The sequence below is a fragment of the Polistes canadensis genome, unplaced genomic scaffold, assembly GCF_001313835.1.
Source record: "Polistes canadensis isolate GaletaPanama2010 unplaced genomic scaffold, ASM131383v1 scaffold_86, whole genome shotgun sequence".
NCBI classification, from domain to species: domain Eukaryota; kingdom Metazoa; phylum Arthropoda; class Insecta; order Hymenoptera; family Vespidae; genus Polistes; species Polistes canadensis.
This window is the reverse complement of record NW_014569633.1, coordinates 494767-509881: the sequence shown is the minus strand read 5'-3', so window position 1 is coordinate 509881 and position 15115 is coordinate 494767. Positions and strand designations below refer to the sequence as shown.

General features: G+C 36.5%; 1 protein-coding gene and 1 long non-coding RNA gene across 4 annotated transcripts in view; one reads left to right on the top strand and one right to left on the bottom strand.

The window, feature by feature from the left end:
* LOC106786857 (ankyrin repeat and SAM domain-containing protein 1A) overlaps positions 1–15115 on the bottom strand; it is a 51767-nt gene that overhangs the window by 30879 nt on the left and 5773 nt on the right. For 2 of the 3 annotated variants that reach the window (XM_014748703.1, XM_014748704.1), the window contains exons 2-7: positions 7969–8049; positions 7613–7769; positions 7215–7360; positions 6789–6911; positions 2517–2743; positions 1914–2130 (exon numbers count right to left, since the gene is read on the bottom strand). In XM_014748703.1, the coding sequence (XP_014604189.1) occupies positions 1914–2130; positions 2517–2743; positions 6789–6911; positions 7215–7360; positions 7613–7769; positions 7969–8049 (951 nt within the window). Of the gene's footprint in view, positions 1–1913; positions 2131–2516; positions 2744–3134; positions 3353–6788; positions 6912–7214; positions 7361–7612; positions 7770–7968; positions 8050–15115 lie in introns of those variants that run through there. The other variant, XM_014748705.1, reaches the window with a different exon arrangement.
* Positions 34–6431, top strand: LOC106786859. Its single transcript, XR_001381703.1, has 2 exons — positions 34–570; positions 5974–6431. It is a non-coding gene; the product is annotated as an uncharacterized LOC106786859 (long non-coding RNA).

Sequence of the window (15115 nt, the reverse complement as noted above, 5' to 3'; positions counted from 1 at the left end):
ACGGGCTAACATTTACATTGTTTAACGTGATGGATTCATCTCGAGGCAGGCCGAGTCGGGGATACCAATGTCAAACACGGACGGTGGAGAGCTTTCCTTGCTGGCATTGCACCCTTCATTCTTTATCCTTCTCACTCCGTTGAGTTCAGCCAACCGGTTGGCCTTAGTAGCTAGCGGAAGTGGAGAGCGAGAGTAGCAATGGGGCAATGCGGCGGGGGTGACCTGGGGCGAACGAGACGGTCGGACCCACCATCGCCTGCCTACATCAGGAAAATTAAACCAAGCCAAGCGGTGCTTAACGCGCTGGGGCTACACGCGGCCGCGCCACCTCCTCCTCTTCTATCCCACCCTCTCTATCTCTATCTCTTTCCTTTAGCTATACATCGAAACCTCCCCTTTCGACCCGAGAACCTTCAACTCTGTGGCTAAGGCAGGGGCAACGCCAACAGTGGCAGTAGCAGCAGTAGTGGTAGCAGGAGTAGAAGCACCAGCAACAACATTCAGTAGTAGTAACAGCACCAACCAACAGGAGTCAGCAATGACACCACCGACTGTGGCTAACAGAAGCAGGTATAGTTAACTAGTGTTGGTGATGGCAACGGTAGTGGCACTAGTAGCAACTACGCAAGCAGGCATCATCACCCTTTTGCTCGTCCAGTAACTTTCTCTTCTCTTTCTTTCTCTTTCTCTTTCTCTTTCTCTCTCTCTCTCTCTCTCTCTTGCTCTTTCTATCTATCTCTCATTCTTTCTCACTCTCTCTATACTCGTTCATTCACTCTCGCATTGCTGGGTCCACGTCTATGCTTTTGTTTGCCCACATCTCCTATATTAAAGCTATGCGCGTACTTTCTCGCACCTACGTGTACGTTACACATACATACATACAAATATCGAGACTTTTTGCGAAATATTACGGCCCTACCAATGCGAGAGTAGGCTCTCGTCTCTCTTTTTCTCTGTTTCTCTCCTTCCTCCCGTTTATTTTTCTCTCCTTCTTCGGTATTAATAAATGTAACGTAGAACGATGATAGTTCGAAACACGAGGAAGAACCGTGCATTACTCGTTTAAGGATTACGTTTACTTTTTGGAAAAATGTCAGACTAATTAGTTGACGGAGAACTATCTAGATGAAAATTTTCTTTTACTCGACTCTGCCTGCTACACGTTCCCTTCGCAAAAGTTCGAGCGAGCACTCGTTCTAATGAGGAAACGACGTGACCGGAAACTGGACGCAAACGAGAACGAAATAGCGCTAAATTATATACCCGTGGCAAACTAGAAACGTATACAATGTTCTTTAAAGTGGAATTATTCGATGTAGTGTGCCGCTCGAAACGGTTAAATGTTGTTATATTGTTTACATTGTATTCGATATGAGATGAGTAATGATTCATTGTATTATAAATTAATATGTATGACATTTTGAGTACTATTAATACTTTACCTATATCTAAAAAGATTTGACATTTTTTATCTGCTTCTCTCTCATATACAAATATTAATTACATATAAACATTATAGAAAAAAAAATAAAAAGACATGACAAAATTACTCGGTTGTTAATATTGAATTATAATGAGTGGCATATAATATTCTTCATTTCCAAAAATAAAATAAATGAAAGAAAATTTAATGATAATTGCGTTACCAGCAAAAAGTTTGATTAATTAATTAAAGATTCTCTGTCTTATGCTGGATCAAAACAAATTCCATAATCGTTCAAGCGTTCTATTCATAAAAATAATCCTAATATTAAAGTCCATCGATGCGGAGTTGATTTCAGTCAAAGGAAAATAAGAAATAGATAACACGTGGGGCTGTTCGGCAAAGTGATTCGTAGAGACGCAATAAAAACCAGGAGGAGAACGAAAAAAGAAAAATGTGAAAAAAAAAGAAAAGAAAATATACTCACAAAGAAATAACGGAAGTTCCGGAAACACGACGATCATCGTCCCGAGGCTTATGATAGAACTGCCATTGGGTGGGCGACGTCTCTTCCGCCGGAGAAAGATCATCCCCTGGGCGTACGTTTTCGTAGGGGCTGCCCAATGAGTCGCCACCCTGAACCGGAATCGGTGGCAAGTTCTCACTGTCGGCATCGCTTTCCACTCCGGAAGAGGACCTGTGCCCTGCACGTGGAATATAATATTATATATCATTCCACGTGTACCATAAAATAGAATCCTAACAATTAATAGTTCATCTATAATGTATTTTCTCATCGAAAAGTTATAATAACGAGCATATGTTATTACATATTTTTACATATGTTACGAATCTCTCTTAAATAAAGATTTAGTATTATAGAATATTCTTATTATATATTTATCTATGGAATTAAGTTGTAAGTATTAAAGCAATTTAATCACATCTCGCATATTCTTAATTACGGTGAGGGTGAATACCGTAAAAAGGATCGCTTGGATTCTATACAGATTCTTGTAATTAAGATGAAAAAGATGTAGTAATAGGAGTGAGTAAAGTGAAGGGACAACCCGCAGCAATTCCGACGTACTTTTTATTACAGCTGTAATATCTTGGGTGACGTGTGGCGGAAATTGTCCCAAAAGGTCCAGAACGGTGTTTTGACGAGAGTCCCTGATTCCCAAATCCACGCCTCTGTCCAGAAGCGCTCGGACAACCTCCATCTTACCGCAAAGTGCCGCCTCGTGCATCGCTGTGCCAGCAGACGTTCTTGTGTTGACGTCCACTCCCGCAGCAAGCAGAACTTCCACAACGGCCCTAAAAAAGGAAAAGAAAAAATTCATTAAAGAAATAAGAAAACAGCGACGTCAAAAATTATATCTTAAATAATTCATTTCTATTACAAATTTATTAATATAAACAATATAAAACTGTTAGATATAATCAGAGTATTTTATAACTTTACAAATTAGTATATCGTAAAAAACATATGTGAAATAATTAATAAGATATAATTCGAGGTAATTAAAATCTATCGATTTTAATCCAAATTTTATAAACTTCTTAAAAATAATTTTAAAAGAAAATTAGAAAACAAATAAGACTGATCACATATTACTATTAGAATTAAATGAATAAATGATGACAAATGCCAACGCAATTGCATTCTCACGAGATCATGGAAATCGAACAAAGAACGTATCCTTGCCTTCCTCAAAGAGACTCCAGGCATGCGATCGTCCAGGACCGGCACGGTGCATATATATACGTAGAATTTAGATTGTCTCGGACAATCGAAATCACAAAATACGAATTCCATCACGCAGTCCACGCCGACTGCAGTGACCGCAGCCATCCGTCGCATATAGGATTCGCGGCTGGGGATCGGATTCGCATGCACCTACGTTGTTATTACCGTGCCATAGGAGTATTTGTATACTGGCTTACCGAGAGCAGCGATATTGAATCCGATAATAGACATTACTCCACCCCCACCTCCCGTTTTCTCCCACGCTCACCCTCTCAATCCCTTTGCTCACCCGCACTATCGCCAATCCTCTCTCTTTCTCTCTCGCTCATTCTGCAATTCCAGCAAACGTCAAAGTAAAGTCTGTCTCTTTCTCATTCGAATAAACCCCATATCTCTCTCTCTCTATATATATATATATATATATATATATATATATATATATATATATTTCTCTTTCTCACTCGCTCGTACATACACGCGCGCGCGCGCGTATGTATAGCAAGGCGTTATTTAACCAAAATTCGAGCGATAAAATGTCACGTTCCCTTTCCTCTTTCTCTCTCTCCCTCTCATTCTCTTCGTATCCACATGCAAGCACGCAAACGTACGCGCCATCGGTATAAAATGCAACCATCGGACTGTACTGTATATCGCCAAATGCGATCGCATTATAAGCGGCGAGCGACGGTTAAAGCGATTACCGGCTGCGAGGATGCATAGAAAAACCGACGTTATACCCGATTACAATGTGAGCACCGTTTCGCGGCGATTCACGATCGCCGACCATTTCGATACCAGTCACTACCATTCTCTCTCTTTCTCTCTCTAAACCATTCCAACGTTCAACCCTTCGTCCCTCTTCACTCATTCTCTCTCACTCTCCCATATACGTTCTACGCATCCTACCGTCGATTATTTTAAAGGCTTACCAAGAGGATTATGAACGTGTACCATCGCTATGTTAAATGAGAACGAATCGGTTGAAACGATAAAAATGGATATTCCGCTTGTTAAACGAGCGATCACCGAAGCCTCGGAAAAGGGAAGAGCATATAACTTTATATAGAATATAATTGTCGAAAGAACAATGATCAAAATCATGAGTGTTCTGGGAAAGAACTTCGATGGTATTTGTTGCATCGTTTACAGTAAGATTTTATTTCGATGGTAAAATATATGAAAAGAACACCTTTGCTTAGAAGCGATCAAGTATATGACTATGTAACGCTAAAAGTAGAAGAAAACTAATTCAAAGAGTCGTACGATACAATATGTTAATAAAGTTTTCACTTATTTTCCTCGCGCGATCGTACCACGTCGATGTAATCGATTATCCGGTTAATCTCTTGCGTTATCCGATTAAACGATCGATTGGACAATGTACGCTGGTGCTTACAATATTATTTAATTAACAAGCCATTAACGCGAATACGAATTTACGATTTCCTACGGTACATATCTACGTTCTATCACGCTCTTTCATTTGCGTTTTAGGAATCGCAAATCTGCTTGAACCAGTCCACTCTAATTTCATTCGACGATACGAATAATGAGATTTGTTCCCTTTAATCTATCTTCGATATATCCTTTTCCAATTGAATTATCTTCCTTCCTGACACATAGGATTTAAAGTACAAAGCTACACTATCTCTCTCTCTCTCTCTCTCATTCTCTTTTTCTCTATGTTTCTTTAGCTCGCCTAGGCGAAAATAACTTTAACCTTTCCATTAGCTAGTTTTCAAAGTTCATGTCATGATCTATACACATACATCCACACACAAGTACATATGTATATACCCTGTAAGCTGCATATGGATCGACTGAAAATACGCGAGGATAAAGAAGAAGATAATAACGAACGCGGTTTCTCTATACTAAAGGTTAATCCTTTCTGCTCGATCAATTTATTATTGCTCCTTAAATAAATCTTTCGGATATATAAATCTTCAAAGATTATTAAGAATAAAAGATAATCTAATTTTTCGTACAAAGAACGCAATATTGCTTGGCTAGTTTAATTATCAATTTTGTCTATTAAGTTATCAAAGATGATAACAATAAACAAGTAATAGGACCAGGTATCCAAAGCACCTTTTGCTAAAAGCAATCGTAGATAATCTAGGTCGATACGTTTCGACAGTGTTAATTAATACGATTCTCGCGATCAAGAGGCGGAGGTCGATTGCAATTCGCATGGATGAATCAAAGAGAGGCTGCTGGCCGGCTGTTGGCCGGCATGATGCGTTCTGATACATTCATGTTCGCAAGAGAGAGGAGAGAGGATACGTTCGAACCGGTAGATGGTAACATAGGACGTGTTACTCTGAGAGGGTTGCATCGGACCATGCCAGTTGGATGCAGGCATATATCCCATTCGATGGGATTACGCAACACCGTGCTCTCTGATTGGTTCTAATCGTCGGCTCTGCAAATGGCTCTACATCGTTATGGTTTGCTCGAACGAGCGCATTGTTGTTCAGGGTTACAACATCACAGAATAGGTATTATTCGATAATTGGAGCGAACGGTATATTGCTGATAAGAAAAGAATAGAGAAAGTTTTACCACGAAAAATGAAAATATTAAAAAGAAACCAAAAATATATAATACGATTGCTCAATTTTATCCCGTCAATCGAATTCGTCAATTTCTTCTTCTTACTACATCATTCAAAGTCTATGAAAATAATGATTATAATTTTTGATTAATCAATACAATTCAGTAATATGTGAATCCGCGATCGAATTTATGAATTCGATTTGGATAAAAACGTAATGACGAATTTTTTTCATTCCAGCAAAATCACAGGACCGCGAAATGGTGTACTCAAATGCACCGAAATACGCATCGGTGCAAATACCCTGCTTGTGCGAATTGCGGCTAATCTAACAGCGACACCGCCAATTGTAACGCAATATAAAATGGCGCTGATGGTGGTAGTGGTGGCAGTGGTAGAGAGTTGGTCGTGGTAGTAGTGGTTGCCAATGAATGTGTAGACCAACGCCCGGACGCGTGGTCAAACGCGCTGCAGCGATCATCGGATCAGCTTAATCAAATAAAGAGAACGTGGGCTCTGCACAATATCAAATGGATCCCGAACTTGCGGTACTACAAATCGAATACCAAGACGATTCACGATTGGTCCTGCAGAAAGCTTAGTCAGCGGAATAAAGTGATCATGATTTATGATTTTTCCAGATGAAAACTTTTGTCATTTAAAAAATATATAAAAACAAATAAAATATTCCTATTCGATAATTTGAAAATTTAATATATACTATATATTCTCCGAAAATATTAACGCTTTGCACTCGAGCCCTTTTTCGTTCGGATAAACCATCAACTCGAGACGATTTTCCGTATATTTGATGAATTTCTTACAACTATCTTGAAATGATTTCATACACACACACATACACACAATTTAAAGTTATTTAATTTTAATTGTTACCGCTCAAATCATCGCATTAAACCGAGTGGTAACCGAAAATAACCTTCTGAGTGCAAAGAGTTAACAATAGGTACCAACAGAATACCAGTTTGAATTGATACAATCTTTTTAAAAAGAAGATTTACGATCTATAGTAAAATAAATAGAAAACAAACACTTACCTATGTCCATTACGTGATGCTAAATGCAACGGAGTGTGTGGGAAGATCAAAGACGAGGAAGAATTTCGTAAAGATTCAATCAATTCTGGATGGGTTCGCACGAGTAATTCCACTGTCTCCAATCTATAAATGAATGAACAAACTGATATTTCTATAGCGATTATATTTTCATTATTTTCTATTTGTATTCATTTCATTATATTAATATGACGATATTATATTTTTTCTTTTCAAGTATTTTCTCTTTCTAGTTTTTGTTGTTGTTGTTGTTTTAAATCACAAAAATTGTAAACCAAATCATATAACGTTTTATTATAAAATAAAATCGGCAAATCGACACAGATGTGCCTATTTCTTTCTTTCTCTCTCTCTTTTTCTCGATCAAACTTTTTCTCGTAGATTTAAAAATTCGTACAATCCATTTACCTGCCATATTGCGCTGCGAGGTCGAGAGCAGATTCTCCGCGGCTGTTGCGGATACTTGCGTCGCATCCGTAGTCCAACAGCTGCGCCACTATTTCCGTGTGTCCATATTGTGCGGCACAATGCAAGGCCGTCTCATTGTCCTTTGTCTGTAAAATCGTATAAAACACAGTGCCGTATTTTCTAACTGTATTCTTATGGATAGATTTTTACGAAAATTGCCAAATTCGAAGAAACATTGCCAAAGTATTTGTCTTTATCTTCATTTTATATTGTATTGCGAATTATTAAAGTACATGAAATAGTATCACAAATGTCATCAAAGTTTTACAAGAACAATAATATGATATTCTTAAAAACAAATATTTCTTCAAATAATTATTATTATCAAATTAGCTTACCGCTAGATTAACTTTAGGTACCGAAGGTCCTTGCCTAAGAATTAATCGCACGATTTCAGTATCACCTTTCCAAGCTGCCAAATGAAGTGGCGAAGATCCTTTAGCATCTACGACGTTTGTGGAAGCCTCATATTGGAGCAATAACTTCACTATTTCACTGAATAGAACAAAAAAATTTATTGCTCGATAATCCGTTCGAATTATAATCAAAGAAGTGCAATGAAAATAACTTATCAATGGGTGAAATTAAGTTTTAGTTTAAGAAACATTACAACTTGGGTAATAGGTGACGTAGAATATGGAGAATGATAATTTACTATTCCAAATAAACGATTTTAATGAATTCGAATGCATACCGACGACCATTGAGTGCTGCATGATGAAGGGCCGTATATCCACTGGCATCTTGTACGTTAGCACCCGGMCCCCGCCGTAAACTGTAAATAAGAATTTATGAAATATTTTTTAACGCCCTATTTCCCCATTTGTTTTGTGTAATTTAACAGTTAATGAAGGACATGGATGATATTTCTTTTTTTTTCATAAAATACATTTTACCACGTAATCGAAAAAACATGTTAGAACAAATAATTGGACAATTCGAGCATCATCGTTTAAATTTAACAATGATAACTGGGTCATCAAGGATATATTACATTGTAACGATACATTGTCGTATCGACCATCACACGCGAATATAGAACAAGTACTTTAGTAGGGAGAGAAGGGTAGGCAACTAGCATCCGCAATTAGGAATTCACATTGAGTCATTGTAAATGATACTCTAGCAATTGTTTTATGCAAGCAGGAAGACAGTTTCGTGTTACGGGATGTATTCGCGTGACGAACTGACCGCTCTTCGTCATTCCTTGAAACATTTTCAAAAGCACATTGCCGAAACCTAATGTATGTTTCATAAGATCTAATTATATTCATTATCAAATCTCAATTAGCGGGAGATAATCAATAAAAATTATTTGTAACCTGTCTTTCTCTTTCATTTCTTACATCACAAGCAATTCCAGGATGATTTGAGTAATGGCTAATTAGTATTTCCCGTTATATTATCTTGAACATTTCCGGCCACGACAAGGTCCAGAGATCTAGCTTCATTTCCGTTATCAGGAAATCACTTTGACTCTCGATCCTCGGTCTCTTCTAAATTTCATCGAAATTCTAGTGACAAAGTATGACGTAAGTATTAACTATCGTGACACCGGTCTCTATCGACATGATAGAGAAGGTTAGATGGTGTCCACAATGGAATCCACAGACAAGTACAGGTTCGCTAATGAAGCTTCCTGCATCCGACACATGTTCTCATTACGCGCCTTTGTTGCGCACCCAATTCCGAAATAGACGACTGCATTCTCGCAACCCCCGCAAATACCCCTATAAATACGAGCAAGGTTCCCTTAGTCCTGTCTCGTTCATTACTTCGATCTATCTGTCTCTTGGGTATAACGAAAAGCTACAATATCTTAACTATCTCTTTCTCTTTCTCTCTTTCTTTTACCCTTTCGTCAACGACTCAGAATTCTATATCTTTTGGCTACCCTCTTTTTTACTCGAGTATATATGTATGTATATTGGCTTAAAGAAAATGCCATTAGAATCATATGTCAGCTAACGCGTTCGAAGTAAGTTTCGAAAAAATGAGGAAATAGTTTTGGTGACTTACTTATAGAAACAATAAAACTGTGATAGGCAGAAAGAGGCTTGAGAAATCTTCAACTTCCTAGAATCAATTTACTTGATAAGGATCAATTCCCAATATTACTCCTCTTTCTACAATATCGTTACTATGTAATAAACGTCACACTGAGGATATTGCAAAGCATCATATTTACTTGGCTCTTAAATAATCCTAATATGAAAGATACTACTTGGTAAAATATTATGATATCAGAGTTTAGTCAAGATTTTATCGATTACTAAAGATGAGAGAAGATAAACACGAGAAATATAATAATATCTAAGTTATTTCTTAGATTATATTATGTTAGTTAATCTGTTATATATATTTGTGTATATTTTAAATAAGTTCTAATAAATAAAAAATGATTTTTTTTGTCTCCCTTAAAAAGTGTCTACAACTGCTTGCTCGAATATTCTAATCATTCAATTTCAAAAATTCAAAAGAGAAAAAAGAACAAACTATCAACATTTTCAAATCGCGATCGGCGCAGGTTAAAAGGATGTTGCTAAGATATACAAAACTTCGTGGTCGGCCAAAACTTATGCCATCGAAGGAATCCCACGAACAATGAACAAAAATAGAATTGGCGCAGCCGCCAAAACCATTACGCGAATCCGGCACAATCGTGACTTCAAAGTCAACGAACGAACCAGTACGCGGACTTAGCAACGTCCACATACGCGTGTTTCCCGACGAAAACGATTTGTTAATTTATGCGAGAAAAATACATACAAGCACGATCTTAACCTTATTGCCTTTTCTGCTTGTTTATCGTAACACGCTTTACGATTTAAACCTACTATATCATATAAATGTTAAACCTTGGTTAAATTCGTCGGACAAAAACCATTGAAAGCAATCAATCCTACGCATCCCGCGTACCCTTTTATAAATATTTTTCTACAATATTTATACTATATAAAAAGAAAAAAAGTGATCAAATTTCTCTCTTACAAATTACATTGCGCATGATCAAATATGTAAATGAGAAAAAAAAAAACATATTTCCTTTACGTTTGAAGATCTTAAAACAGTGTAGAAAGAGAAAGATAGAGAAAAAGGGAGAAGGAAAGATTTTTATCTAAGGGCATGGTAGATGAGATCAAAGCTCGCCGACGTCGTCGTCATTAAGCGTCGCCCGTCATTAAGCATTTCGCTTAACGGTCCTTTAAATCATCGACTTTTCCAAAGCGGCACGCGTGCCGATACTTTAAACATCATTCAAGGTCTCCTCCCATCCTTCCTCCATCTCATTCCTTTATTTTTTTCAAAACCTCTGATCCATTATAAGCGAGATCAAAACGAGGAACGATAAAAAGGGGGCGGCGAAAGGATAAAGTCCGACGTATAAAAGAGTAAAATAAAGAGAGAAGTGGAAAAGGGTCTAGGGGGAGGGAGGGGAGGTGGTTCTGGAGGTCGTCGAGAGTTGGCACGACGCGATGTGGCGACGAGTTCGAGAAGAGCTTTCGCGTTCGTTTCGTAGAAAAGAAAAAAAAAAAGAAAAAAGGGAGAGAAAGAGAGAGAAGGAAAAGAGAAAGACAGAAAAAGAGGGAATGCACGTGCTGCATCTCCTTTCCCAGCCCATTTACCACCCTCCGTCGACTCTTTCTTTCTCTTTCTTTCACGTTTGCATCTCATGAAGCACCCCCTCGCCACCCTAGCAAGCTGGTACGTCGTCTTTGCACCGAGTGAAGGCACGTATTTGTTTTCCGCGCCCTAACAACCGCCGGCGTGACATCGAAGGTGGGCGAACGAACTTTTAAAGCCAACCATGAAGAGGGGGAGCCACCCTTTCCCAACTCGTCGCGTCCTTGCGTGCGACACTCTTATGTGCGTGCAGTCAGAAATTTTTCTCCCTCTTCCTCCTCTCTTCCTCTCTCTCTCTCTTTCGTTTTCACTATTTCGACCAGGCCATTCATTGAGTTCATCCGTTCGCGAGTTCCTTAATTAAACTCCGAAGATTGCGCGTAAAAAGGACATCACTTGATTCTCTTCGTCTCCTCCACATAGCCTGGCCTAACGAATGAAACGACATAAGGGTGGTAAGGAACATGAAGAGAAAGAAAGGAATCGAGGGAATTGAATATGAGCATACTTTCACCGAGAAACAGAGATCAGGAAGAGAATGAAAATAAAAAGGGAGAGAGAGAGAGAGAGAAAGAGAAAATGGTATTTACTCACTTGCTGGACCACGTGCAATGACAATTTCTTGTCGGACTTAATCAAGAAACCGGACGATTTTCGAGTATGAACCCGCTTGTTAATAGTAGATCGCGGAACTTTGTTACTGTTTTTCTTTTTAGCACTTATAATTCTACTATGTATACGAATCTATTTTTTACAAAAAAATATTTCTAAATCATTCAAATTACTAAATAATCTACAGTTAATAAAATATCATTTTGATATATATTTTGTACAAATTCATATTGATTATTTAATCTTCGTTAAACAAACATACGAAAAATTAGGTGTCAAAATATGTAATAGTATGAAATTTTTTATATAAAAAAATAAAACGTAAAATATATGATTATTACAAAAATATTTTTCCATACGAGGTACACGTAATTGACAAATTATTCGATTATTATAATATAATATGATCAAGATACGTATATATTGTAAACCTTTTACGTTAGTTGCGTTTGACGCGAAAGTACTATAAAATCGTAAAGCTCTTTTAATCTCACTTAATTACTTTCGCCGTATCGATCTAGTAGCAGAGAAGTCGGCAAAAATCTCAAGCGTTATACGAATCCAAAAGGATTCAATTCGGAATCCAAAGTTCGTACTGGTTTCTTTTTTCGAGGCCTAGTAGGTACAGGGAGAACGGTGTGATCTAAAACTAACAGTCGGTAAAGGGGAATGAACTCATCGGAATACGCATGAGTTGTATTGGATGTCGGCGGTGAAATGCTTGTCCTACCCGTTTCCTCTTAACGCTTTGCTAGAAACTTTGCTGGTTGTTTCAATGAAACGACTTGTATGTATATACGCGAATGCAAATTCCATTTCATATACAAAAATCTCATTGTTTATGTTGTACAACTTGCGAACATAGAAATTTTATCAAATTTTCAACGATGAGATCGTTAACGGCGAACAAACGAATTATTGATTTAACTGTACAAACGTGTAAAGTTTGAATATAAAGTTAACATTTGCCAAAAAAATATTTATGATTCAAATAATTTCTAATTAATTTAATTGCAAAACACAGAAAAGGGATATAATTTGAAACCTGAGTTTATTGATTCGTCTCTATATGATACTATAAACAAACATATTAATAATTGCAAGATATTCGAAGTACTTTACGTCGAATAGCTACAGGCCCGTTCACAATTGTGAAAAGCAGCACGAAGTTGAATTGAACGGGCAAAGCAAAAGCTTCGTGTTCTGCAAAAGTGCAATCTATCGTTGAAAGGGAAAAAATAAAGAAAAAGGAAAACAATATGCCAACACTTAACGCGAAAATAGGCACGAGAGTCTCGAGTCATTGAATTACGCGGTTTTCCCCAGGCGTTTGCCAGACAGAGGCGCCATAAAATGCGCGGAGGGATAAGAGAACTCCTATAAAGCCCTTTCCGGTTGCAGGGACGTGAGTGCTTAGTGCGAACGCACCCTTAGGCTCGTAGCTAAAACGAAGAGGAAAACTAGACTGAGAGAGAGAGAGAGAGAGAGAGAGAGAGAGAGAGAGAGAGAGAGAGCGAGAGAGTAAAAGAAGACGGGATGAGAAGAAAAAGGAGAGCAAAAGGGAGAGTGAGAGTGAGAGAGAGAGAGAGAGAAAGACAGAGAGTAAATTGTGTGTGCCTATACGTGTGAGGGGTTGCTGAGGCATCAATCGATAGTTTCCTCCGGCGAGGAGGAGAGAAATTATATGTGCTGACATAGCTGAATATCCTTCTCGAAGAACACTTCGAAAAGATCTTGAAAAATGAAGTAACATAGGTATCTCTTTCTATTTTGTTTCTCTCTATTTCCGCAATAACATTTACACGTATGTATTTCAAATATTTCTAATAATATTGTATAATCTTCGAACTAGTAAACAATATTTTTGTTTTCATTCATTAATCATGCTGTTTAATCACACACGTATATTAGATTTATACAGTTGTTATGAATGTTACTTGGCTAAATACACTTTTTCGCGCACGAGCATAGTTTTATAATTTTAATTTATATTTTATTTGTATAATAAAAAAAAAAAAACATTGAATAAATAGCAATAATATTGTTTTCTCCCAAAGTATAATAAAATGTTTGGATAAAATAGTTGACCTGCACAAATACATTTTGTAGAATTAAAAAATACATCAGAAGGTTATTGTGATTACGATAAAAATAATGAAATTGAAAGTATTCCTTTCGTCATATATATATTCTAGATAACACTGTTTATCATATTAAATTCTCGTAAGCGTCCGAGTAAATTATTAAAGAGAAAAGCTAGACTATGTGTGGCAAAAGCGAGCATTTTCTTCACGGAAGGATGATCCCAGTGTCGACTAATTGTACCCTCGACGATCGTCGTTTAACGCATCGATTCCTTCTTCCAAATGAATAGATGCAAAACAAAACATTAAGTGGACGATAATTCGAAAAAAGGGAAAAAAATTGCCACGTTAAATACAACTTTTTGGATCCGTCCATTGCATTCCCTTTTCTCTCTCTCTCTTCTATCCTTTTACAATTATTTGCAAAAGAATATTATCAATTTTGTACAAAAAAAGAAAAAAAAAACGAACTCGAAAAGATTAATATTACTTTTAACGCAAATGTTTTATTCAATTCATAAATAAAACTATGACGAATGTGCAATGATTATCGTTATAGTATTTTGAAAAAGAAATTTACGGTATATACGACTTTATTTTTTATAATGAATAATTTAAACGTTATTTTTGAAAAGAAGAAAAAGAAAAAATTATTTATAAGATTACCTATAGTTAAAATAAAATAAAAGTATGAACTGTCACATAAATTCAAATATTACGAACATTTTATTACGAGCTCGATTCTCTAATGAAATATTAATGTCTTCGTTCGTAGAGACCTGAAAAATGTTGCGCCTTCGCGGAAAGCGCACTTTAGTAATGCCGCTGATTCTGCAACTAGAATTTAGCCGACGAAGCGACGCGACAATGTATATGTATATATTATATATATGTATATGTTACATATTCCACATTGGTGAAATGCAACAGCATCGTCTATAATGTCAACCTCGACGTTGTTGAATCGTTAAAGTATATTATTCAGTTAATTTATGAAAAACCTAAGTTTTATTCAAAATAAATAGACATTTTAAGGATAGCATATAAAATGAATTTTATTATACACTAAAACTAGTAATTTTATGAAATAATAAGATTATATATGAATTCACGAGAGGCGAGTAGTATGAGATTGAAATTTGATTTGTCTTTAAAGTCTGCTTTTCTTTCTGTAACAATGTTCGCAGTTGTTCATTCTTATATCTTCTTATTCTTTGAAAACCAATGTTCTGTTAGTCTAGCTGTTTTATCGGATCTAATTTACGGATCAAATTTGAAACTTTAATTAATCGCTTATCCTGAATTTTTACATTACCTAGCTGAAATATGTAATTCTATCTTCTTTCTTTTTTTAACAAATCAGTATAGGTATTTCACGATTTAGCTGGTTATTTTAAAAATTAATGGATTTCACGTATCAACGGTAACACGCACAAAATTAAAACAAAAAAATATTTACATTAAGTATTCAAATAATAATTTAAAAGAACAATCTAAAATAACTGTACAAGATCGATCATA